Consider the following 24,563-nt stretch of genomic DNA (forward strand, 5'->3'; position numbering starts at 1 on the left):
AGGGGTGAGTGGAAACCCACAGTTCTAGTACTTAAAACAATTAAAATAAATTTTATTTCTTTCTCTGCTACATTATAGATGTAAAAAAAATTGGTGAGGTGGCTTGGAAAAGGTTCCATCCATTGAAATATATATATATATATATATATATATATATATATATATATATATATATATATATATATATATATATATATATATATATATAATATATATTAATTACACCCGATTATATAGGGTCAGAGAGGGTCATAACTTCCTTCCACATCTGTTTTAAAATCAATTTCATAATCATTATATGTCTCAAAGACGCAACGGTAGTGATGGCCGCCTGCTCACTGGGTCAGCACATTCTCTCTCTCTCTCTCTCTCTCTCTCTCTCTCTCTCTCTCTGTCATTATCCAAGTCACTAACTAAACTAAGGAATAACAACAAAAACATGACTACAAAAATATAATTTATTCAGTAATCTAACATGGCAAGTAGATTGGACTCAGAATAGGAATGAAATGGGAATATCTGCAACCCAGAATTGTTAACCCAATTAAACAAGCAAGAAATATAGCATAGTGCTATCAATGTCCACCAGATGAGTCTTTACAACAAAAGAGTCAAAATAAGTCAACACAAGCGTAGTCATGATAAGTCACATCCCCTCCATTTATATTGACCTCTATTTAATTTACCTGAGGAAACAAAGGGAACAACACAACATTTAAAAACAGGCACAGAGAAAAATAAATATGGGATGTTTTCCCACGTTACCAACCCCTAAAGAAATGCAAAAAATTAAACATGGTAAAATCAAACATCAATAAAAATCAGAGACAACAGATACAAAAAAATAAAAGGGGAAAAAGATAGTCAGCATAGTAACTGGCGCAAAGAATCAGTACTTGATAAACAGTTAATTAAACCCATTCAGGTTTTTTTTTATAAATAAAGTTTCAGCTCACCTCACAAGCAGTCACAAAGTCTTCCAGGAAAGTGGATCTGGGCACGAAGGGATCTAATCCTGGAATGTCTAACCAGCACTCAAATTGAATAATTCACACCTTCTTGACACGCCCATGAAAACAAACGCTCTAACTGGAACTTGACGACTTCCAGTGGCATAACCAGCGCATCACCCAGGAAACGATGCCCCCTTATCTCCATGAGAAGCTAGACTGACTCCAGGCCTTCATCAGCACTGACTCGCTGAATACGTAGGCACTGTTTCCATTTACTTTTTTCCAGAATAACTCCGACAAAACTGCCTAGCTAAAAAAAGAAATCTAGCACATTCATCCTAAATGTTTTTCATATATATATATATATATATATATATATATATATATATATATATATATATATATATATATATATATATATATATATATATATATATGTATATATATATATATATATATATATATATATATATATATATATATATATATATATATATATATATATATATATATATATATGTATATGTATATATATATATATATATATATATATATATATATATATATATATATATATATATATATATATATATATATATATATATATATATATATATATATATATATATATATATATATTGTTACAAATGTCCTTTTGACCATTTGCATTTTGCTTCTCCGTCCTAATATTTCAGTATAACATAACATAAAAGAAGTACTAGATGTTTCTGTGAATTTCATTTGACGTTTTCCCACACCTTGCCCTTTCCAATAATGACAACCCAGTTGTCAAATGAGAAGGTAAATCCATGACTGTACCCAAAGTAATTAAGAACACCTGACCTGACCTAATAATTCTCACTTGGGGGAAAAGTTAGTAGTCCTTTGCACATTAAAAGAGATCTCTTTGAGACTTTACACTGTTCCGATATTGTTAAACAGTCCCCAGCCAATTCGCCATGAGAGCCATCTGAGGAAATTCCCCCTCTGATCAGCTACCTGCCATGCCATTACAGGTCACCTCCTTGACCTGACCACACCTGCATCTCTTCCCACTCAGCCTCACCTCTCAAATCTAATTATCTCGTTATTTTCCCCTCTCTCCCTCGAACCTTTTATCAGGCAGCTCTCAACGACCTTTCCAGATACCTGCCGGGATTATCCGCTTGCCCCGAGGAGAGGACAATAGATGACCCCATTAAGAGGGAACTGTCAAAACATGACCACCGTTGACGCCGTTTGCAGTATAAATACGAGCTCCGATGGGACATCCTTTGCTAGTGTATCTTACGACGTCTTTCTTTCAAGAAGCCTGTTTGGATAGGGACTCAGATCAAGTCCTCACTAGCATTTTACCTTTTACCTGAATTTTCCACCTGTTCTCCTACCCATACCCCTTTGACATCTCCCTCAGAGATTCTTGTGATTTTGACTGTGGTGTTTGATTTATCAATATTGGAATACCAGTGTTAATCTTACTTTTGCCTTGACTATAAGTATTAACATGCAGTGAGTTATTATTACCAATGCCAAAGATCAGTGTTTGTTATTTGCTTACGCTTCCAAGCCAATTGTCACTCGAAATTCCTTCGTACATTACAACATCCCCTGCTTTGCAGATTCGTTTTGTGAGTACCTGTTGTGTGAAATTACCTGTAGGTCAATGGAGCCATCTTCCTGCAAACTGCAGGTGCCATAACCAGTCAAGATATCTGGATCCCCAGTGTGAGCCTTGTCTTGCTTGCTGTACCCCACCTTGTACTATCTAAGGATTGTATCCCATATTTGTGAAGTTTATTAGCCTAAGAATGCATAGTTATAGCACTTGCAATTGTGTGGCACTCTTGCTTATCGATTGTGATTTTAGTACAGTAGTTTTGGATAGTGCCACGGAGCTCTACTGACAGCTCCTGTAAATATTTCCTTTTCTGATACTTTAGTGAATTATATATTTTAAGTGGACAATCTAAGTTTACCTTAAAAAACCCTTACTTTGATGATATTTTGAGTATATTCACTAATCAAAACCTTTTCTGATCACTGGAGCGTAGCCCCCCCTTAGTCAGTTGTCGTTACCTAAGGCATAATTAGAGCCATCCCTCATACCCCACGGCTGCGTGAACATGACAATATACAGGTATATATGTGTATGTATATATAAATATATTACAAATATTAAGTCACAAATGTCATTTGATATCAAATGCGCAATGCCTTGAGAATAACTTACACCCAAGGGGAATTTTAATGACTTAAGTATATCTACCCCGACCAGGGTTCGAGCCTCGTCCCTTGGTTTAGATATTCGAGTCATGGTCAGTCCCGATGCACTTATCAGTTGTAATTCCCTTTGAGCAGAAGTTATTCCCATGGTATAGTGAGTTCGATATCAAACGATATTTGTGGCTTAATATTCGTGAACATAAGAAATTTAGCGTGCATAAATGACAAAAATCCATTTAGCTTTTCATAACTATAACTTTTCTTGGTTAACAATGCAGTACATAATCTCCATTAACATTGACTATATTTACGATGAAGTGCAGCTTGCCAGTCACCGTAGTGTTCGTGGTAGAAAGGAGATTCTTCTGATGAGGAAAGTAACATTTTTTGCCTTTAATTTATTTATAATATATTGGCGCACGTTTGCTCATTCATGTGCCCTTGTTACATACAGTGCATTTCCTCCCTTTTATGTAGGTGTCTAAATGAATATGTAATATTCATATATATTTATATTTCTTTACATGCCCAAATGTATGTGCGAATGCTAAATTGCTCATTTCATGTAGGCGTTTGTACGTGTGACTTGACTTCACATACGTGCATATATATTGTTATAAGAGCATGGGTCAAATTTACAGTTTGTAATTACTGATTTGAATATTTCTCAATATTAACTTAGCATGAGTTGCAATCTGTGTATATTTTTATGTAATTATTCACACGATTTCCTCCGGAAAATAAATGTACAAGCTCCTTCTTGCATATAGGGAGGAAAATCCACCCCCCCCCCTTTAAACTGGGCCTGAACAATCTGGGGAATGTGAACTTGATCCCTAAGTAATTCCTTGAACTCAGACGAATTTGCCCAGACTTTAATTGCAGCCATACGCTTTCATTTCATAAGAGCCATTAATTGCACATGCAACTGACGTGAATATATCGCTGAATTGTGCAATATAATTGACATATGATCGTGGAGTGTGATTGCACGCTGTTGCAGCTACATGAGGTCTGATGGCAGGTTTCCAAAGTTGCAAATTGTCTTTGCAACAGCTCTCTCAGAGGTTTGCTTTAACTAGAAAAGGATTTATGCACGGACAGAAGAAGAGGGTTGAGCGCATTAATACTGTAACGCCCTGCCTTTGTGAAATGCCATTCATTGATTTTGTTACTGAAATTTGCAACTCTTCCGTCATTAAGTAATTATTCATCTAATTACAACGAAATTGGTTAGCATTCCGGTCCCGTTATGACTTTTATTAGTATTCCGTATTGCTGCTCACACCTGACTACTATGTTTTGCTACAAAGCAGGACGTCCATCCTGCGTATAGCTCCCCCCCCCCCCGCTTTTAACAGGGTTCTGGATCGATGTGACGATGTATATTAACTCCCCTGCTGAGTTACATTGCCTCATTTCAACTCGTTCTCTTGTATATTCTCTTACAGAGGGCGTCCTTAGAAAAGGGTTGCACATAATTTGTTGAATAAAAAGTTTTTAGCGGATATATGGGTGTGGCACTCCCTGCTGTCTTGTTTGGCTTTGAAGTTGCATCCTCTTGGGGAAGCGGCTTATCAAGGAATAATTACATTCAGCCAGTTGAATGAAAGGTTGTTAGCAAGAGGGAGTTTATTCCAGTCATAGATGACCCGAGGAAAGTTTATCTGGAGCGTAATAACACCATAGGTTGTAAAAATAAAACATGGCATTGCCTTATTCATATCTGTTCTTGTCTCCTCAGCTATCCTCAATTTTTTCTCCTTTTCCATTATTGTATAATAATATCTTTGTCACTTTTTAGACGGTTAGTTCTTTTCCATCACATTCTAGTTCCGCTGAAATTTAGATAACTGCCTAAAGGGCTTCGTTGGAGATCTCAGACGCCTTCTGTGGACATCGTAGGACTTCGGGAGTAACTTCCCTCTTTTACCGACACTCACCCCTGTCCTCCTTTGTTCACTTTGTCTGTTTTAAGGGAGAACCCCGTATTCGGTAGAAGTCTATCGCCGGTGCATAGACTGGAACCAGTTTTCTGATCAAACGAGACAAGAAACTTAGATTTAGAACTATGAGAAAGAAGGCTATTGAATAACCAGTGGGATGAAGCAAAACAGGGAAGCCTTGCTATGTTTATGTGACCTTTCAAAAAGCCTCTCTTTTCTAAGCTTTCAAATAATTAGTCGTGATCGAAATATCTGAGCATCTTTAGTTTACAAGTTCCCACATTACTGAACTGAAGGGGATGCTCACTCTCCCGCCATGGATAGGACACGTCGATATCAGTCAGGTGGTTGGGTTAGTGGTCATGGCGGGAGTCATGTTAGTATTCTGTAAACATGACCGCCATTTTCAATAGATTTCTCTCTTTTGGACTACTTTCCGTACTTGGGTTTGTTTGATAAAAATGTCAACAATCTCATGTTGTTGCTGCTTTTGATAAGCGATCGTGAAATAAGAGAAATTTTTACTCAAAAGATACATAAAGTATATACTGTAGATATGTAGATAGATAATATACCGCGTCAATAAAAGGAGATTTTACAAAATAAAGTTAATTTAAAGTTTGAATATGGATTAACAACCAAGTGTTTTTTCGAGTATCTTTTTTTGTCTATACCTAAGTGAAAATTATTTGAATACTGATAAGGGCTTTCAACTAGGAAACCTTTTGGCACTGGATATTGCAAAAATACTAATGATGTTTGAACTTTGGCTCACACGTGTACTCTTCACATTCGTACAAGATTCAAATCTGCCTTGTTTCTCTCTCTCTCTCTCTCTCTCTCTCTCTCTCTCTCTCTCTCTCTCTCTCTCTCTCTCTCTCTCTCTCTCTCTCTCTCATACCAGATTGGAAACTATGTAAAAATGAGAAAGATTCGTTTATCACGTACGAGAAGAAAACTAGTGCAGAAAACTTCACACGAACATGCTCCAAAAAGAAAGAGTTTCAATTTTCAAGTACGCAGAATTCCGTTCGGCTTTCGACAGGACACTGTGAGTGAAATATGCAAACATGCGGAACACAGCATTGCTGGAGAAAAACTTGTAAAGCAAACTTGCAAAATGATCACCTGAGTCTGTTCCTGAAAATATCTTGGCATTTGCAAATAAAAAAAAATGATCGAAGTTTGTGTGGGCTTCGTTTAATGTCAGTTTCGTTTCAAAGAAATTTTGTCCTCTGAAATAGATGCACTAGTGTTACACCTCTATGCTTCAATTGTCAGAGCTTTAAGGAACACAATGAGATATTAGGCCGTTGAACTGAAGTTTCTCTCTCTCTCTCTCTCTCTCTCTCTCTCTCTCTCTCTCTCTCTCTCTAAAGTGAATAGGTTGAAAGTAGCTGAATAGACAGAGCCATTCAGCCATCAAATGTTCATGGTACATTTGATTAATAGTGTAGATAAATAGTGTAGAGGCATTTTGATAACATTGGATCCCAGTCCTCTCTGTGACCCATTTCTTCGCACTAGACTCTTCTGTGTCCCTGTGTAACATGACTAGCTTGAAATGGCGCAAAGCAAATTGACGTGGGATGGGCAGTACATTGCCAGCTGGAGTAGGTCACAGTGAGATCCAGGATGCCAAGGGCTCGAATGAAACCGGCATCCCCATAAGGTAAATTCCAGTGATTTTTCCTTAAATTCAAGTTATGGAAGTCTGTGGTTACATTTCCCCCAGTACTTGCAGTATTTTTTCTTTGGTTAAATCGCACTTATTTTCCCTCTTCCTCAATTATTTTGGCCCTTCAGGTCCTGCGATAGATTAGGATATTGAGCTGCCTATCCCATCTGCCTGTAGGTAAACCAAGAAAATATTCTACGAGTATATAGCCAAAGACACTCCATTCAGTCATTACACCAATGGAAGGTTGCGTATAAAGACAGGTGGAAGATCAAGTTTGTGTGTGTTCGATGTGTTATCCTTATCAAGCAAAGGTTGGGGATGAAGGAAACAACGAAATATCCAAAGTAGGTTCTTAATGTCTAGTGGAGTCAACAAATTCACAGAGTTGCAAATTATGTGTTTATAAAGGAAACAGCCGTCCCATATGGGCGAAACATTACTGCCAGACGGGATAAGGTTTGTTGATTACATATCGTGCATGATACATATTGGAATGACATACATTTAATACATTAGGGAGGTATATAAATGGACATGAAATATAAAAGAACATAATACATGTATATGAAGGTTCATATATCATACTGAATATGTCTTTCATGTACCTACACCTCCCTCCCCCCTCACACTAGTAGTATACTCTTGAGTGGACTCTTTTTCTGCCAACCTTTGAGAACGACATGGGAACATGGGGGAAATCAACTAAGGACTGCTTTTCCCGGTCCAAGCAAGGGGCCACAGGGGAAAGAGGGGATGGGTCAACACTAGGATGTGGCAATGGGTGAAGGAAACAACGGTTTCGCCACCATATACGACCACTAGGGAGATGAATCTCATAGTCCCTTGACCTGCCGAAGCTCATGACTACCCCGACCTTGTCCCAGCAGTGAGTTGTCGGGTCTTGGATCCGAACATGCTGTCCAATAGTCAATCTGGGTAGGGGGTGGACATGCTGATCGTACCGGGTCTTAACTTGCTTGGCACGGTTGGCAGCACGGCAGTCACAGTCCTCAGTCTTGACCTGCCACTCCTTTGAAAAGGACTCCGGGTGTGCAGGGATGCGTGACCTAAGAGGTCGGCCATACAGAATCTGGGCAGGGGAGCAGCCTGTGAAATTGGGAGTTTTCTGGAGCTCTAAGAGACCTCGATCAAACTCTTTGTAATTAGTGTTGCCGGAGGGTACCGTTGTCAGGATAAGATGCTTGATTGACTTCACAGTGGCTTCGGCATGACCATTTGATTGTGGATAATATGGGGAGGTAACTACATGTTGAACTCCCCATGGCTCCATGAAGTCCCAGAACTCACTGCTGGTGAACTGCGGTCCTCCATCGGTCCTGAGGCGTAGAGGGACACCAGCTTCCCGGAAGATCCTGATTGTATTCGAAGCGGTAGTATCACCTTTGCGTGGGACAACAACAGGCCATCCTGAGAGCCGGTCAACTATGACAATAAAGAAATCTGCTGGAACAGACTCGAAGGGCCTCGTTGGGTTGTCATCACTCATCAATGGCTCCTGCTGCTGCAATGGCTGCAATACCTGGCATGGCTCACAAGCTCCAGTTGTGTTGACAATGTCCGAGTTGATACCAGGCCAGAAGACAGCCTGTCTTGCTCAGTGCTTAGTAGATTCCACACCCCTGTGGCTGTCATGTAGGCGAGACGGTGCGGCGGCAGAGGGCGGCAGGAACTATAACTCTTGATCCATACAGGGCGAAGTCACCATCAGTGTAGAGTTCATCCTGTATCTTCCAGTAAGGGAGTAAGGAGCTATGCAGATCATACCTGTTGGAGGGGAATTCTGAGGTGACAGTCGAGTAGGAGAGCATAGACAGGGTCTACCCTTTGCTGCATCTCAGATCCTGAAGGGTCCTGTCGGCATCTTGAGCTGGAGACTCTCCTGAAGAGGTGACGGTGTACACAGCCATGACAGTTCAGAGATTGGTGGCAGAAGGGGCACCTGCAATTTCGTCCTCTGGTGCAGGGTAGATGACTGGGGCTCAAGACAAGGCATCAGGGATGTTCAGAGACTTACCAGCATGCCACACAGCTGTGAATAAGTAGGGCAAAATTTTCTCCTTCAGATGCTGGAGGTGAGGATTCTCGATGGTGTCCAGCAAGTAATGATTTAGGATAGGTATGAGGGGACGGTGATCCATCATCAGAGTATAGTTCTGTAGGTCATTGAGATACAGCCTTCATTTTGACATTGACCAGACCACAGCCAGCATCTTGAGCTCAATAGTGGTATAGCATATCTCGGCATCAGTAAGGAATTGAGAGCCACACTGAACTAGACGTAGGTGTCTACTACCATGGTCCTGCAGAAGGGCTTATCCAATACCATTAAGGCATGAGGCATCTGTCTGGAGGATGACAGGCAGGTCTGGGTCGAAGGCAGCCGGAATGGGTGGACGGAGGAGCGTTGACTTGACGCATCAAAAGGCCTCATCATGATCATGTTCTCTTGGGGCTCAACAGAGGGCGTAGAGGCTAGGCTGTAGCGGCAATGTCGGGTGAACTCTGCCAATTGGTTGACCAGACCCGTGAATGATCTGAGGCCAGTCAGGTTAGCTGGAGTCAGGAAATCATGGAGAAGGATGTCATCAACAACCTTAACACAGTTCTTGACTCCTTGAAGGGCCATATCACCTTGCAGACAGATTGCATCTCCAGTAGCTGCAAAGCCCATCGGTCCTTAGCAGTGTTTGAACTGAATTATGGCATAATAAAGGCAGTCAAATGTTGATCCTCTTCAGCCAGTTCCATTTGCCAGTACCCACAGAAGGCATCAGCTGTTGTGAAAAACTGAGCCTTTGGGTCCACACTACGAATGGCGAAGAAGGGTTTGGGCGAAGGGTGGGCTGGGCCGGAAACTTGGCTGTTCAGCTTGGAGAGGTCGACGGTGATGCGTACTCCTGTGACATTCTTGGCGACGACGACGAGGGGGTGACACCATTCTGAAAGGTCATCACCAATTGTCTTGATTATTCCCTGGGCTACCATGGAGTCAAGCTCTTCCTTGACCTTATCCCTGAAGGCAAGGGGAATCTGTCTTTGGGTGTGGATGGCGAAGGGCACAGCACCATCCTTGAGGTGGGTTTGAGAGGAGCTGACTTCAAGTCTTCTTTGGAAACCAACACATCTGCAAATTCTAGGAGGAAATAATCCTTGGCAGCTGAAGGTGACGTGGTGGCTGAGATAGGCAGCTCCTTGCATCTATTGACATGTCTAATTTCAGCTATGGGTTTAGGGAAATCCGGAGATATTATGGCCAACTCTTGACAATGTGCATAAAACAGAAGTGGAGTCTGGACAATCTTGTGGACATGAATCCTAACAGAACAAGACTGCTTACCTAAGGTGAGAGTAGCCTGGAACATGCCAAGGGCAGGTGCCATTTTGGACCTATCTGCATTAAGCATTGTAGTCAGTGGAAGAGGTTGCAGGCTGCTCCTGGGGATGCCTAAACTCTGTAGGTGTTGCTAGTCAATAGCAGTGACATCAGCACCTGCGTCTGGTAACATCTGTAAGCGAGAATTAACATCGCCGTATGACGGGAGGACACAGATGGGTTGGGGTGTCTTGGGGGTCTGTGGAAGAGGGGTATCCTAAACGACAACAGCTGTTCTGCCGTGCATCTTGGGTCTTGCAGGAGTTGGAGCGGGCAGCTTGGAGATCCATCCTGGCTGTTCTTCTTCTCTCTGCAACACTTATCAAAGTGTCCTGTGAGGTGGCAAAGGTGGCACTGGGCTTTGCTGGCATGACATTTAATTGTCCTGGAACAATGACCAAGGCAGGCACAGCTTTTGCAAGTACTGTTGGTAGCTTGGCACTCATTGGGGCCATGCGTTGAGCACAGGGCTGGCACAAAGTAGCTGGTGTTAAAGTTAGTTTTGAAGGCAAGGTTGTTTCACTTGCCCTTTTCCTCTTACACTTTTTGTAGGCAGAAATGGTGCGCAACTGGTTAGGTGGGGCACGTATGGTGGAAGTTGCAGTCTTAGCTGCTTCATATCACCGACAGGTCGTGACAACATCTTGTAATGAGGAGGTGGTGTCCAAGGAGATTATTTTCTGAACTAGCTCTGCATCTTGAATGCCCATCAGAATTACCATTTTCAACTGGGTCTCTTCGCATGCAGCTGCATTCCCAAAGCACAAGTTGACTTCCTCTGCAATGCATTCAAGCCTTATGTAGAAATCTGCAAAAGATTCTCTTTCCATCTGTTTGCAACTATGCAATTCCTTACAGCGAAGAACCTCATTACGGAAACCCTTTATGTGAGACTGCAGGTCATCTAACACATCATCAACAGATTTATCTGTGGAGGGTGAGATCTGTAAGGTGTGCTCCAACATACGTTGAGTTTCAAGGGCTTGTAAGGGTGGAATAGAGTGACATACTGGCAGGGTGTTCACTGGTTTGGTTCCTTACTGAATGAATGTACAGAATCTTCAGTTGTTACAACAGTATCTCAGAGGTAATGTTTTGGACATCTGTGTTTGTCGGCAGACAAACAGATAGGCAATTTTGAGAGACATAATAAACATACAGTGATAAAACATATATCAATGGTGCCAGGAAATTCACATATGGCCATTGCATGAGATTCGAGACAGATTAATGAATACAATGCAGTAGCATAATACATGTGAAATGGCGAGACGTTTGGCGTCTTCACAAACAGAAACATACATACAATTTGATACAGAAGATTTGGTGGAACATTATGAGTAAATGATTAGTACATGAATCAGAAATATTGTATGGTGTTTCATCTTTTACGTGCTTGAAAGAGACTGCGATCGCCGCGATGAGGTCTCTTACAGGAGCACATGATCATCTGTTTTTCTCTAGGAAGTTTGAAAAGATTGATCAATGGGATAAACATACTGTCATTCCATTCCCTGAACATTTGGAATGTTGCATCAGCCTTGAGTGGGGGCGGTGTTTGCACCGTCGCTTTTTGCGGTGGGCGAAGAGAAGGTCGACTGGAGGAAGGAGCACCCATCTCTGTACCTGGTATGGGGATTTCTGCATGGAATGGTTGGGCAGTCGAGAGGGCCTGGATAAGAGCTGTAAATCTTGCATTTTCCTCATCTCTGCACATATTTTCCTCTCTTCTGCATAACTCCTCTTGTGCTCTTCTACCTTCTTCTTCACGTCTTATTTGTTCTCTTCTTTCTTCATCTTTATGTCTTTTTTGTTCTCTTCTTTTTTCATCTTCACGTCATCTTTTTTCTTCATCATACTGGCGAGATTCCTCTAAAAACTTTTTAAGTTGAAGGAAATCTGTTTAAGTCGGTTGGGTGGAGGGGAGAGGCTGTTAGTGAGGGCGAAGGAGTGGTGGATATGGGGAGGAGGGGCAGTGACGTCCTGGCAAACTCTCTCCCATGGTGTTTCCACTGTGGGGGAATGCTGTGTTCCCACTGCAGGCGTAAGCTCCCACGCTACTGACTTCTGGCATCCCCTGGTCTGCTGTCCCTTCTGGCTGACCTAGAAAGTCTTCCACATCCATTCGTGTAATATATATGCAATGAATAACACGTATTAAAATAATAAAAGATTCTTCTTTTTAAAACTACAGTTTAAATAATAAGTTACTGGATCAGCGAGTAAGTGTGCATTACGTAAGTGCGTGTCTGCTCTGCTGAGACTCAGCAGTCAGTTAGTTACCCGGCAACAATTGAGGGGACTGGATGTATGGCTAAGCATTCTCACTTGGGGCAGCAGCAAGGGTTTTGGAACAGTCCTATATGAAATGCGAAAGTGTAAAGGGACACTAGAATGACAGACACTTCGCACTTCACTCATGAACCACTGTGTTCACTGTGAAAAGCTGGGTTGGGAAACAGCATTGCGTGTTGATTAATTCACTTTGCAGAAAATCATCTTGAATAAAAAATGAATCAGTTCACTGCACCATGTGTGTATTCGATGTGTTATCTATCAAGAAAAAGGTTGGGGATGAAGGAAGCACCGAAATATCAAAAGTAGGTTCTTAATGTCTAGTGGAGTTAGCAAATTCACAGAGGTGCAAATTATGTGCTTATGAGGGAAACAGAGCGGTGCTGTACTGGTGAAACATTGCTGCCAGATGGTGTAAGGTTTGGTCATTACATATCGTACATGACAAATTGGAATGACATACATTTAACAGAGGTATAAATGGTTTTGGACATATGAATGTTCATATATTACACTGATATGATGTACCTACAGAGTTGATAGATGCAACATGGAGAGCAGGAGTGACTGGAGGTGTATATGATCATTATATAGTTAAAGTGAAAGTTGAGATATGACAAGTAAGTTTGAAGAGAAGGAAGTGAAAGAGCATAGAAATGGAAAATAACTGGGAAATGGGCTAGGGGTACAGGCATGGAAGTGGAAGTGGTATAAAAGTGTAAATCCCTAGTATGTCGTTGGAGAGTATCTGCAGTATAGCGGGATAGGAAGAATGAATAAGAGTAGCAAAGTGCTAGATGAAAAAATAAGATTTTTAGTTACACAGATACCTGAAAGGATGGGCAAAATAACCAAGAAGGAAGTGAGAGAGAAAAAGAAAGCAAGTAATAAGAATAGAGGGATGAGTATGAAAAACTGCTGTATGGAACGTAAAATGTTGTACTATGGGTATGTCATTGCAGAGAGAGTGTTACTGAGTAAACAGATCTCAGAATAAATATAAAATACAAATGAAGAAAAGCTGTCTTGAGAAAGTAGTCCTGCGTCGATGGAGAAGGTATGTAGGAGATCGATGAATGTGAAGAATAGAGTAGAGTGAAAATGAAAGATGGGCAAGGAGAGGCTGTTAGTGTAAGTTTGAAAATGCTTGTTGAAATGAATGTTAAGGATGTAGGGAGAGCAGTTAAAAGGTTGAAGAAAGCAAACACACCAAAGTTCATGGGAATGCAGATAAACTGTACGGCAGTGAAAGTATAAATGAGTTTCTGCTAGGGTAAACTATGCCTAGATGAGAGAAATTGGGCAAAAGATTGGGTGACGGGAATAACTGTTCGTTTATAAAGATGAAGCAGATTGTAAGTTGTAAGAATTCTAAGGGGATATTATTGCAATGTGCTGAAGGAAAGGCTTGTGGTAGGATATCGGTTGAGAAAGTAAAATACATGACAGATATTTCTGTGGGTTTAGACAAGGTAGCGGTTTGTTCTCAAATGTTGATTATGTGAGAAGTGTGAGTACAGCAAAAAGCTATGCATGGCATAAATGGACCAAGAAAAAGTATTTGGTAGATTCAATAAAGATGTAATTTAGAGGATGCTTAGAATCTATCGTATAGAAGGTAATCAGTAATCTGTTAGAATAAAAGTTTTTGTAAATGAGATAAATTGTGCATTGTATTTGGATATTTACAGTAGATGTGAGACGTTAGACAACGGACATTAGACAATTGAAAATTGATGAGATAAGAAAAGGTGTTGTGACTGGAGTGTAGAATGGCTGATGCTTGCAGATGAAACATGTGAAGTGGGATATTGAAAAGAAACTGTAGACACTGTGAAAGACTGAAAGTATTTGTAAGAGGTAAAAGAGGCAATTGTGAGCAAGAGAAAGGTTATGATGGTAACTGGAAACTATAAAGATGGAGAAGTGAATTTTAATATGGATGCTGAAAGAATAGAAGAGGTTTATTTATAAATGATTTTTATAGTAAGTGTAACAGATTTATTGTACGATGAAAGAAGAGGTGAATCACAGTAGGTGAAGCAAGGAAGGTAGCAGGGTGTGTGCTCAAGATTTCGGAGTGAACTGGAGTGTCTATGTAACAAAGGTGTGAATGTGTTAAGGTATTATTGGGACAGCTCTCCTTGATGAAAAATATTTTAGTTGCTTAGATGAATTGTTTGCGCAGTGTATATGACGTATAAAAATTGAAATTGTTAGAAATGTGGATATACACAGAATATTTTAAAAAGTTAATCTGCCTGTACATGTAAGGATGGATCAGCGTTTGGAGATAGTTCGATCATGTGGAAAGAAAAGCGATGGGTAGGTTTGTGAAAAGAGCTCAAATTCGCATGCGTTAGGATAGATCGTATGGAAGGGGTTTTAAAGGGTAGGGCCTTAATATCCGAGAAGCGCAAAAGTCTATACAAAATAGAGGTGGACAGCGCAGTGTGGGAAGGGCTTCAAAGCACTTCTGAAAAGCTTATATTGTGGTTATATGGAGTCGGTAATGCTCTGGAAGTTGTTTGCTTAGGGGGCTCATGCGCTATTCAGCAGTTACAGCGGGAATGTGTGGCAGTGGCCTTGTTTTTTCCCCAGAGAAGCCTCTTGTAGGGAAATGGCTTCTTGATGAAAGGAAAGACATATACTCTATGTGGATGCCTGAACGCGATGAAAAGAAGTAGAGAGAACGAAAGAAAAGGCAGCATTTCTTTGATTGAAATATACTGACAAATTAATAAAAAGTCAAGAGCCAAAAAGAATTTCATTCGTAATTAAACAAGTGACTGCTTAAATCAATAAATTGTTTGAAAATAGCACCGTGCATCAGAGTATGCTATTTGTGAATGCGAACCATTAACTGGCAGCATTCCAGTTCATTGCACATATTTCGCAATCAGCATTTGACATTGCCAAAGCTAATTGCAGATCACCTCGTCATAACGGGAACTTTAGAGATGCAATATCTAAACTACTGGATGTTCTTTTAGTTAACATTTTTTCCTTTTCTGTACAAACTTATCCTCTTAGCGGGTGAGTTTCATGCAGAGTGTATTGTCTATTCATTGTATGCATGTGTGATATATATATATATATATATATATATATATATATATATATATATATATATATATATATATATATATATATATATATATATATATATATATATATATATATATATATATATATATATATATATATATATATATTATATATATATATATATATATATATATATATATATATATATATATATATATATATATGTATATATGTATATATGTATGTATGTTGCTTTTTAAACCCCATAGGGAGAGGGTTGAGGGGTTAGTGCCATCAGTGCACCTCAGGTGATAAATTACTTCACTGTGTAATGCCGTGTCCGTTCATCAACATTTTTTATCCTTTCACTTTACCTCCAGTCCCTTTCCCTTTCTTCAGAATTGCTGTCCAACCTCTCTAACTGTTATTCTTAGTGTAACTGTGGGGTTTTCTCCTAGTTTCACCTTTAGATCTTAGTACCTCATGGCATTTACTTTGTGGAGCTCGTTCTATCTTGCTGTCCAGCCACTGCAGCTCCCTCTTTTCCCTGTCCTCGGCGGTGAATGGCTGAAAAAGCCGCAGCCTTTGGCTTTGTGGCCTCAGTTTTATGAATCATTTGCAATCTGTGCATGAAAAGCAATTCTACGTCCTCATGTTTCGACTGTTGATCCTTTATGTTTATTCTTATTAACTGAGTAATCTCTGTAGGGAAGTAGTGCTATCAGTGCAACTCACGTGGTGTACTGCAGGCATTACTAAAGGCCCTTAATTGCACCCACCTTTTAGCCCTATAGTTTACTTCCATTCCCGCTTCCTCTCTTCAATCTTGCTGTCCAACGTCTCTATGACCTTCTAGTGGAAAATGTGGTTTTCTCAGTTCCTCCTTTACATCCTTGAACTTCATGTCCTTGATTTTGTGAATGACGTTATCGTAGTTCCACCCAATCCAACTCCTAGCCTAATTGTCATAAATGCAACAGCTCATTAATTCGAAAGTAGTCGTCATTTTGTTAATTTCATTGGAAACAGTGATGCGCTTTAAAGCCTAAATGTGGAAAGTGTCCAGGCAGATTAACAAAAGCTAAACAAAGAGATCAAGTAGATAATTAACTATATAATTAAGGCAAACTGTATCCATAACAAAAGCTAAACAAAGAGATCAAGTAGATAATTACAGGGTGTTTGGAAATTAGAGCCCCTCCCCCCTCTACAGCATAAACTAAAATTGATATGGACAAAATCAAAAGTAATTCAGAACAGGTACTTATTTAAGTTTCTCTCTGAGTATTTAATATTTTGTGTGGCCTCCATCTGCCTGTACCACAGCCTCCATTCTTGAGGGGTATGATTTCAGCAAATCGCAAAAAAGCTGAGACTCGAACTCCATTTCCCAAGCACTTCAGTCACCTCTCTTTGCAGGTCATCGAGGCTTGGTATACCATCATAGCTTATTGTGTGGCACTTCAACACGATCCTTTAAGATACTACCAATGTTTTCACACACATTAAGGTCAGGGGAGCTACCTGGAAATTCACTTGACGAGAAGAAACCGATACCACTGTTTTGAAGCAGCTCCTGTGTCTGAAGAGCCTTGAAACATGGTGCCTTATCATGCAAAAATGTGACTTCTTCAACAGACAACATATTTTCAGGATCTTTGAGGAAAGGAAATACTCCACCAGTAAGCACAGTTTCTCTGAAGTATTTGCCATGCCATGACTGTCCTTTTTCTTTGATGATCCACATTAACTGTTTGGCTGTGAAACAGAGAAAAATTCCCAAACATTCAGGAAATTTCACCACTTGGCGATAGCGCACGTCATCACTGATATCATCAACTTTGCAGCCCAAATGATGTAATTTTTATGATTTGGCTTCCTGACTGTGTAAATGAAGAATTCATCTGATGCGGCAACATGGAGAAAGTCAGCTTCATCCCAATCTTTAAGAAATGAACCACAAAACCATGCACGGTCTTCTCTCTGTTGCTGAGTGATGTTGGGCTTGCTGATAACATGAAATGGCTTGATACCACATTTTTTCAACTCAAGATATACAGCACTATAACTTCTCTTCTTTCCTCTTTTTGTTTCTAGTTCAAGCGCCAATTTACGTAAAGACTTTCTTGGTCTACCCACTGCCTCAGCTATGATGTCTTTTGACTCCTGAGAAAGGACTTCAGGCCTTCCAAGATTCTCACTCTTTTTGCGATGACAGTCATATGGATTTTTGTTCCAGTTTCTTTTAACAAAGGATTCATCTCTTTTAATGCATTTAACTATCCAGAAACGTGAAATGAAAGATACACCAGCATCCCTGGTCTCTCTGAAGGTTATAGCCTGGATTCGGTCAATCCATCTGATTTCCTCCAAGTCGTCAGCCATGGCTGTATCTAACTCCGTCACTCAGTCTGAAAATAGAAGAAATGTAAAATGAAAAATAGCTTAATAGAAACTTAAAATAATGTACTTGGATATAGGCTATAGCAGAAAACTTCATAACTTTCCATTTGTTCTGTGGAGAGGGGGCCTCTAATTTCGAAACACCCAGTATATATATAATTAAGGCAAAGTGTACCCAGCAGAGCACAACATCGCTGCAGTTTCTTAGCGAAAGTGTGTGATGGGCATACCATCAAAGACCTCCGAGGCATCACTAGCCGTTGGCCTCACTTTCTAGGAAGCTGCCTGAAGCAAATCGTATATGTTTGCATAATTATGCTTCAAGCGACAGTGGAACAAACAAGCGAATCCGATGAAGGACAAACTGTTTAATATGTAATATTACCTATTGTCTTATCTTGAGCATTCTGATTAAAATACTCCGTAAATAAGTATTTTAATTTTTAAAGTTATTTTGAATATTTCAAGGCTTATTATTTTAGACTCTCAGAATAGTAGAGTTAACCTGACATTTACTAGATATCAGGAACGAAATATTGCTTTATTTTTAGTATCGGGAATCGCCACGAGTTAATGATACCCATTATCTGGTTTTGCAAGATAATTTTCTCTCTCCCTCTCTCTCTCTCTGTCTCTCTTCACGAAGGGAATTAGAACAGCAAAATTTGGCTTATTAATCTTTATTTTTATACTTTCGTTTTTAGTTTTTATATTTTGTTTATTGGTTTTTACTTTTTTATTTAATTTTTTATTCAGTTTCTTATTTTTGCATTGATTTTTATTTCTATTTAGATTGCATTTTTATTTGAATATGAATTTTTTATTTTTTATTCTTTCCTTTTTTATTTTTGTGTATAATCAAGTTTTTTTATTTTATATTTGATTTTCTTTTTTCTTTTTCATTTTTCATGTTTTGAAATTTTTATTGGTTTCTACGTTTTTTAATTATTTTTATTGTTTTTATTTTAATTTTTAGTTTTTACATTTATTTTAATAATTCTATTCCTTTTCCAAATTTCTCTCATTATTTTATTTTTTCCTCTTTAATTTTTTATTTCTGCATTATTTATTTTTTTATTTCATTCTACATTCTTACTTGCTTATTTTCCATTTTCTTATAGTTATTTTAATTTTTATTGCTTTTTACTTTTTAACTTTATTGTTTTAACATTTTTACTTTTATTTTATTTTTTTATTTTTACGTCTATTCTTCTTTATTTTTTTATTTTGTTTTTCATTATTTTATTATTGCTGTTTTTTATATTTTTAACTTTTTGTTTTTATTTTATTTTAATTTTTTTTATTTTCATTTTGTTTTTGTAATTTATTTTTATTTTTTTTTTTTACTTTTATTTTCATATATTGTTTTTTGTTTATTTGTATTTTTAAATTTTTCATTTATTTATTTTTTATATTTTTCGTATTTTTTATATTTTTTATTTCAATATTATTATTTTATAATATTGTATATTTCATTTTTACAATTAACTTTGTTTAATTTTTTATTTTCTTTTTATTTATTTAATTTACATTTTAGTTCTGTTTTATTTTCGTTTTATTATGATCTAATTTTAATATCTAGTTAAATTTTGTCAATTTCAATTTTATTTTCAATTTAATTGATATATATTTCAGTAGTTGTATTTGTATTTTTATTTCTTTATTACCAATATTGTTATTTTTCAATATTTGGTTTTCATTTCTGTACTTCCTTTTTTGTATTTTTAATTTTAATTTAATTTTTTATTTCTCTATCCTTATTTTTAATGTATATTTTCCTACTAATTTAATTTAATTCTTCGACTTTTTTCTTTTTAATTTTGCATTTTATTTGCATTTGATTAATTTTATATATTCTTCTTTAAAATTCTATTTTTATTGAATTTTTTACTTTTATTTTATTTATTTTTTTAAGTTCTATTGCATTTATCATAATGTTTACAATTGTATTTAATTTTTATTTTGTAATGTTAATTTTTCTATTTTTTACTTGTAATTTTAATTTTTTCCTTAATGTTTTGTGTGTTTTATTAAGATTTATTTTTCATTTTGTTTTCTTCATATTTATATTTTTCATTCTTAATTTTTATATATATTTTTCTTCATTTTTATGTACTTATTTTAATTTTTTTGTATTTGTACGTTCGATTGTGTATTTTTAAATCTTTTTATTATTTTATTTATTTACTTATTCTATTAACCTTGTATTTTCATATTTTTTCATTTCTATTTTTATGATCTAATTTTATATTTTTATTTTTATTTTTTATATTTATTGTTTGGGTTTAATTTTTTATTTATATACTTCATTTCTTATTTTTACTTTTCATATTTTTCATACTTGTGTTCAGCACTTTTATTTTTATTTATACTTGATGAATTTTTCTGCCGTATTTCCCCTATTGTTTTATTATTATTTTTTATAATTTTATTTCTATTGTTTTGCGTTATTGTTTTATTTTATATTTTTAACATTTGTACTTGTATTTGAAATTTTGGTCTATTTTATTCTTTCTTTATTTTAAAAATTTTTTTCATTTTCGTTGTTTTATTTTATTTGTATTTTATTTTGTATTTATTGTGTTATATATATATTCTTATTCCAGTCTGTATTTATTTTTAGTTATATTTAGTTTATATTTAATTTTCAATTTTTTTTTTTTTATTATTTTCCATTTTATTTTTCCATATTTTTAAAGTTTCTATTGTTGTTTTATACGTTTTTAATTTTCGTAAATTTATTTATATTTGTTATTTCGTATTTTCATTTCCATTTGTTTTATATATTTTTAAAAATTATTATTTCAGTGTTTATATTTTAGTTTAAGTTTTATGTTATTTCAATAAATCTTTTCCATTTTCGTGTTCATTATCATTATTTTAATTTTTTATTCATGTGTGTCCATATTTTTTTTTTTTTTTGTGAATTGCATATTTTTCATTTTCATCTTCTATATAATTTTCCTGATTATTGCTGCTTAATTTTCACCTTTTTTGTTTTAAATATGTAATTTTTATTTAATTTATTTTTTTTATTTTTTCTTATCCTGTTATTGTTTCGACTTCAATATATTTTTGTTTGATTTTAATGCCATTCATTTTTACTATTTTATTTTCTTTTTATATTTTAAAGTTTTTTCTATTTTTCTTTTCATTTTTGTTTATAAGTTAATTATTTATAAGTTAATTATTTTTTTATAATTTTAATTTTAGTTTCTTGTTATTTTCTATTCTTTAAAATTCAATTTTTGTTTTTATTCCCTTTTTATCTCAATTTTTCATTTTTTAAAGTTTTTATAATTTTTGCTTTTCTTCTCTCTTTATTTTTAATTTTTCTGTTTTTTTTACTTCTTTATATGTTGTATTATTTTTAGCGATTATTCTTATTTATTTTTTAATCTAATTTATAATATTTTTTTCATATTTTTAGTTTTTTTTTATTTTTTATTTTTATTTTTTTTAAATTGTCATAGTAATTTTTTTATTCTATTTCATTATCTTATTGTTTTATTTATATACTATTATTCATTTCCCTTGTCAGATTTTATTACATATTTTTATTTTATTTTATTTATATACTATTATTCATTTCCCTTGTCAGATTTTATTACATATTTTTATTTTATGAATTTTCATTTAAATTTTTTTATTTTCAATTTTAATTGTATTTATTTCAGTATTTTTATTAATTTTTATAATTTTTTTTATTTTTAATGTTTTGTTATTTTTATTTAACTTTTTTTATTTTTCTTTACTAATTGTTGTTTGTTTATCCTATATTTATTTATCTATGTATTGCTTGAAATTTTTAAATTTTTTGTTTATGGTTTTCTATTTTTGTTTTCCTCAAGTATTTGTATTTTATTACTTTTTATATTTTTCCTTTGACTCCATTTTATTTTATGATTTATTTATCTCATCATTAGTATTTTTTATATTAAAATTTTTTGTATTCATTTTTTATTTTATATATTTTTATTTGTTACTATCATTTTTCATGTTTATTTTGTATGGTTTTATTTTCTATACTTTTTCAACTCTTCTTTTCATTCTTTTAATTTTATTGTTTTATGTTTACTTATTTCTGTATTATTTATTATTTTATTTTAGATTTGCTTTTCAGTTTCTTTTTTTTAGTTATTTCTGTATTATTTATTATTTTATTTTAGATTTGCTTTTCAGTTTCTTTTTTTTTAATTTTTATTTCTTTAGTTTTTATCATATTTTGTTTGCCCTTTTAATTTATTTTTCATTGTTGTGTTGTTTTTATTTGCTTTGTATATTTTGTCTTATTTTATATTTTATTCCTTTCTACTTCAGTTTTTGTATTTATAATTATTTATTTTATTTTATTTTTTATTTTTTATTTTTTCAAAATTTTTAATTTGTTTGCAGTACTTTTTTTTTATTATTTTATTGTAATTACTTTGTATTTAATTTTTTAATTCATTTTTAATTGCTTTATATTTTTATTTTATTAATGTTAGATTTTATTTTTAGAAGTATATTTTTTATGTTTGCTTATATTCCTTTATTTGTTTTATTTTCTTATTTATTGTATTTTACTATTTAAAGTTTCTGTTTGTTTACTTGTATTTTTTATCTTTTAATTATTTTTTTTATTTTTACTTTTCATATATCCTTTTTATTTGATTTTCATTTTATATTTTGTTAGTGTTCTTTGTTATTTTGTTTTCTATATTTTAGCTGTGTTATTTTATCATTTACTTTTTTACTATTTTATTTCTTTTTTATTTTGTAATTATTTTCCAAATTTTTGTTTTCTTTTAATTTTTATTACCTTATTGTTTGTTTTTTTGTGTTTTATGTTTTTTTTTCTTTTAATTGGTTATTTATATTTTTTATTAATGTATTATTTATATTTTACATTTTATTTTCATATATTAATATTTTTTCACTTTATATTTTGTACGTTTTAATTTTTTCTTATCTTAGGTATTTTATTAAATTTCTATATTTTTTCATCTTTTGTGTTTGTACTTTTTTTATTGTCTTTAAGATTTTTTACATTTTTATTTATTTTTTTCATTTTTTATTTCAGTTTTAATTTCAATCATAAATAAATATTTATCGTTTTATTTACTTTATTTTTATCTTTTAGTTTTTCTTGTTATAGTTTTCATATTAATGATTGGTTCTTTTATTTTCATATTTTATTTTCAAATGATTCTATTTTTATTATAGTTTTATTTTTGTTATAGTTTTAGTCCTGTTTTTTTGGTTAATTTTTGTTTCATATTTTCGAAAATTTTATTGCTTTTATTCCTTTTTCAAAGGTTGTCTTTGCTTTTCAGTCTTGTTTATAATTTTTTCCTTTTCAGTTCATTTTCACTTCTTTTTTATTTATTTTTTTTATTCATATTTTTTAATTTTTAATTTTTATTTTTTAATTAAAATTAGTCTATTATGGAAATTTTCTATTGTTTTATTGTCGCCTTATAAGTTCTTCACAATATTTTTATTTTTATTTACGTTTTATTCTATCTCTTTTTACTTTTTTTGTTTTGTATTTTTATTATAATTTTTACTGTAATTTTTTTTTTTTTTTATTTTTATATCTTCAGTACCAATATTCCTTTTTGATTCTTTATTATAATTTTTATCTTTTCTTTTATTTAATATCTTTTTTTTGCAGTATCTTATTTTTAATTTTCCATATATTTTTTTCTCTTCTTAATTACTAGTTACTTTTTAACTTTTTGCTTAGATTTTTATTGTCTTTTTTTTATTTTAGTATTATTTTACTTATTGTATATGTAATTTTTTTATTTCTGTTTATTTTGGTTTTTGTTCTATTATATGTGATATTTTCTTAGTTATTTCATTAAAATGAAAATTATATTTTACTTTATTTTTGTAATGTTTTATTTTTTCATTCAAAATTATTCATCATTATTTTTTTTTATTTTTTCGTATTTGTTATTAGTTTATTATTTATATTTTTATTTAATTTTTTATCTACATCTGTGTATTTTTACTTTGCTTTTCAATTTTGTATTTTATCTTCTATGGGTTTTTATTTTTTCTTCTTTGACTTAGTTTTTATTTACTTTTTTATTTTTTATTTTAATTTTTGTTTTTATGATCTCATTGTTATTTTTATCTTGATTTTATTTTTTATATGTTCTGTTTTCATTCCTTTCTTTTATTTTTATTGTAGTTTTTGTGTTGTTTTTTTATTTTTATACTTATATTCCATTATTTTTTATTTTTGAATTTTTTATATTTTTAATAACTTTTCTTTTTATTTTTATTTTTATTCTTATCGTTTTGTGTCATTTTTAAAATCTAAAGTTTTTATTATTAGAAATTTTCATTTTATTTTTATTCATTTTCATTTCAGTTTTTTGTTATTGTTTTCGTACTAAGTTACTTGTAAAGTCCCTGTTCTATTATTATCTTTAATTCTATTTCTTTATTTGTCTTGTTTTTATATTTTATTATTGTATATTATTATTTCATTTATAATTAATTTTTTTAGCTTTTTTATTTTTAATTTTTTAATTTTTAATTTGATTGTCGTTTTATATATTTTTCATCATGTTTATTATTTATTTTTATTTGGTTTTCATTTTTATTCATCTTATACTGTATTTCCT

The 24,563-nt window shown here is 33.8% G+C and overlaps 1 protein-coding gene and 1 long non-coding RNA gene across 2 annotated transcripts in view; one reads left to right on the forward strand and one right to left on the reverse strand.

Moving 5' to 3' along the window:
* Nucleotides 1-2,875, forward strand: part of LOC136847037 (uncharacterized) — a 143,539-nt gene extending 140,664 nt beyond the window's left edge. Inside the window, exon 3 of the long non-coding RNA XR_010855598.1 lies at nucleotides 2,573-2,875. This is a non-coding gene — a long non-coding RNA (uncharacterized lncRNA). The remainder of the gene's footprint in view (nucleotides 1-2,572) is intronic.
* Nucleotides 2,876-7,431: 4,556 nt separating this feature from the next.
* LOC136846969 (uncharacterized) lies at nucleotides 7,432-8,310 on the reverse strand. Its single transcript, XM_067118224.1, has one exon. The coding sequence runs from the start codon at nucleotides 8,308-8,310 to the stop codon at nucleotides 7,432-7,434; it is 879 nt and encodes a 292-aa protein (XP_066974325.1).
* Nucleotides 8,311-24,563: the final 16,253 nt, after the last annotated feature.

The sequence above is a fragment of the Macrobrachium rosenbergii genome, chromosome 16, assembly GCF_040412425.1.
Source record: "Macrobrachium rosenbergii isolate ZJJX-2024 chromosome 16, ASM4041242v1, whole genome shotgun sequence".
Classification (NCBI taxonomy): domain Eukaryota; kingdom Metazoa; phylum Arthropoda; class Malacostraca; order Decapoda; family Palaemonidae; genus Macrobrachium; species Macrobrachium rosenbergii.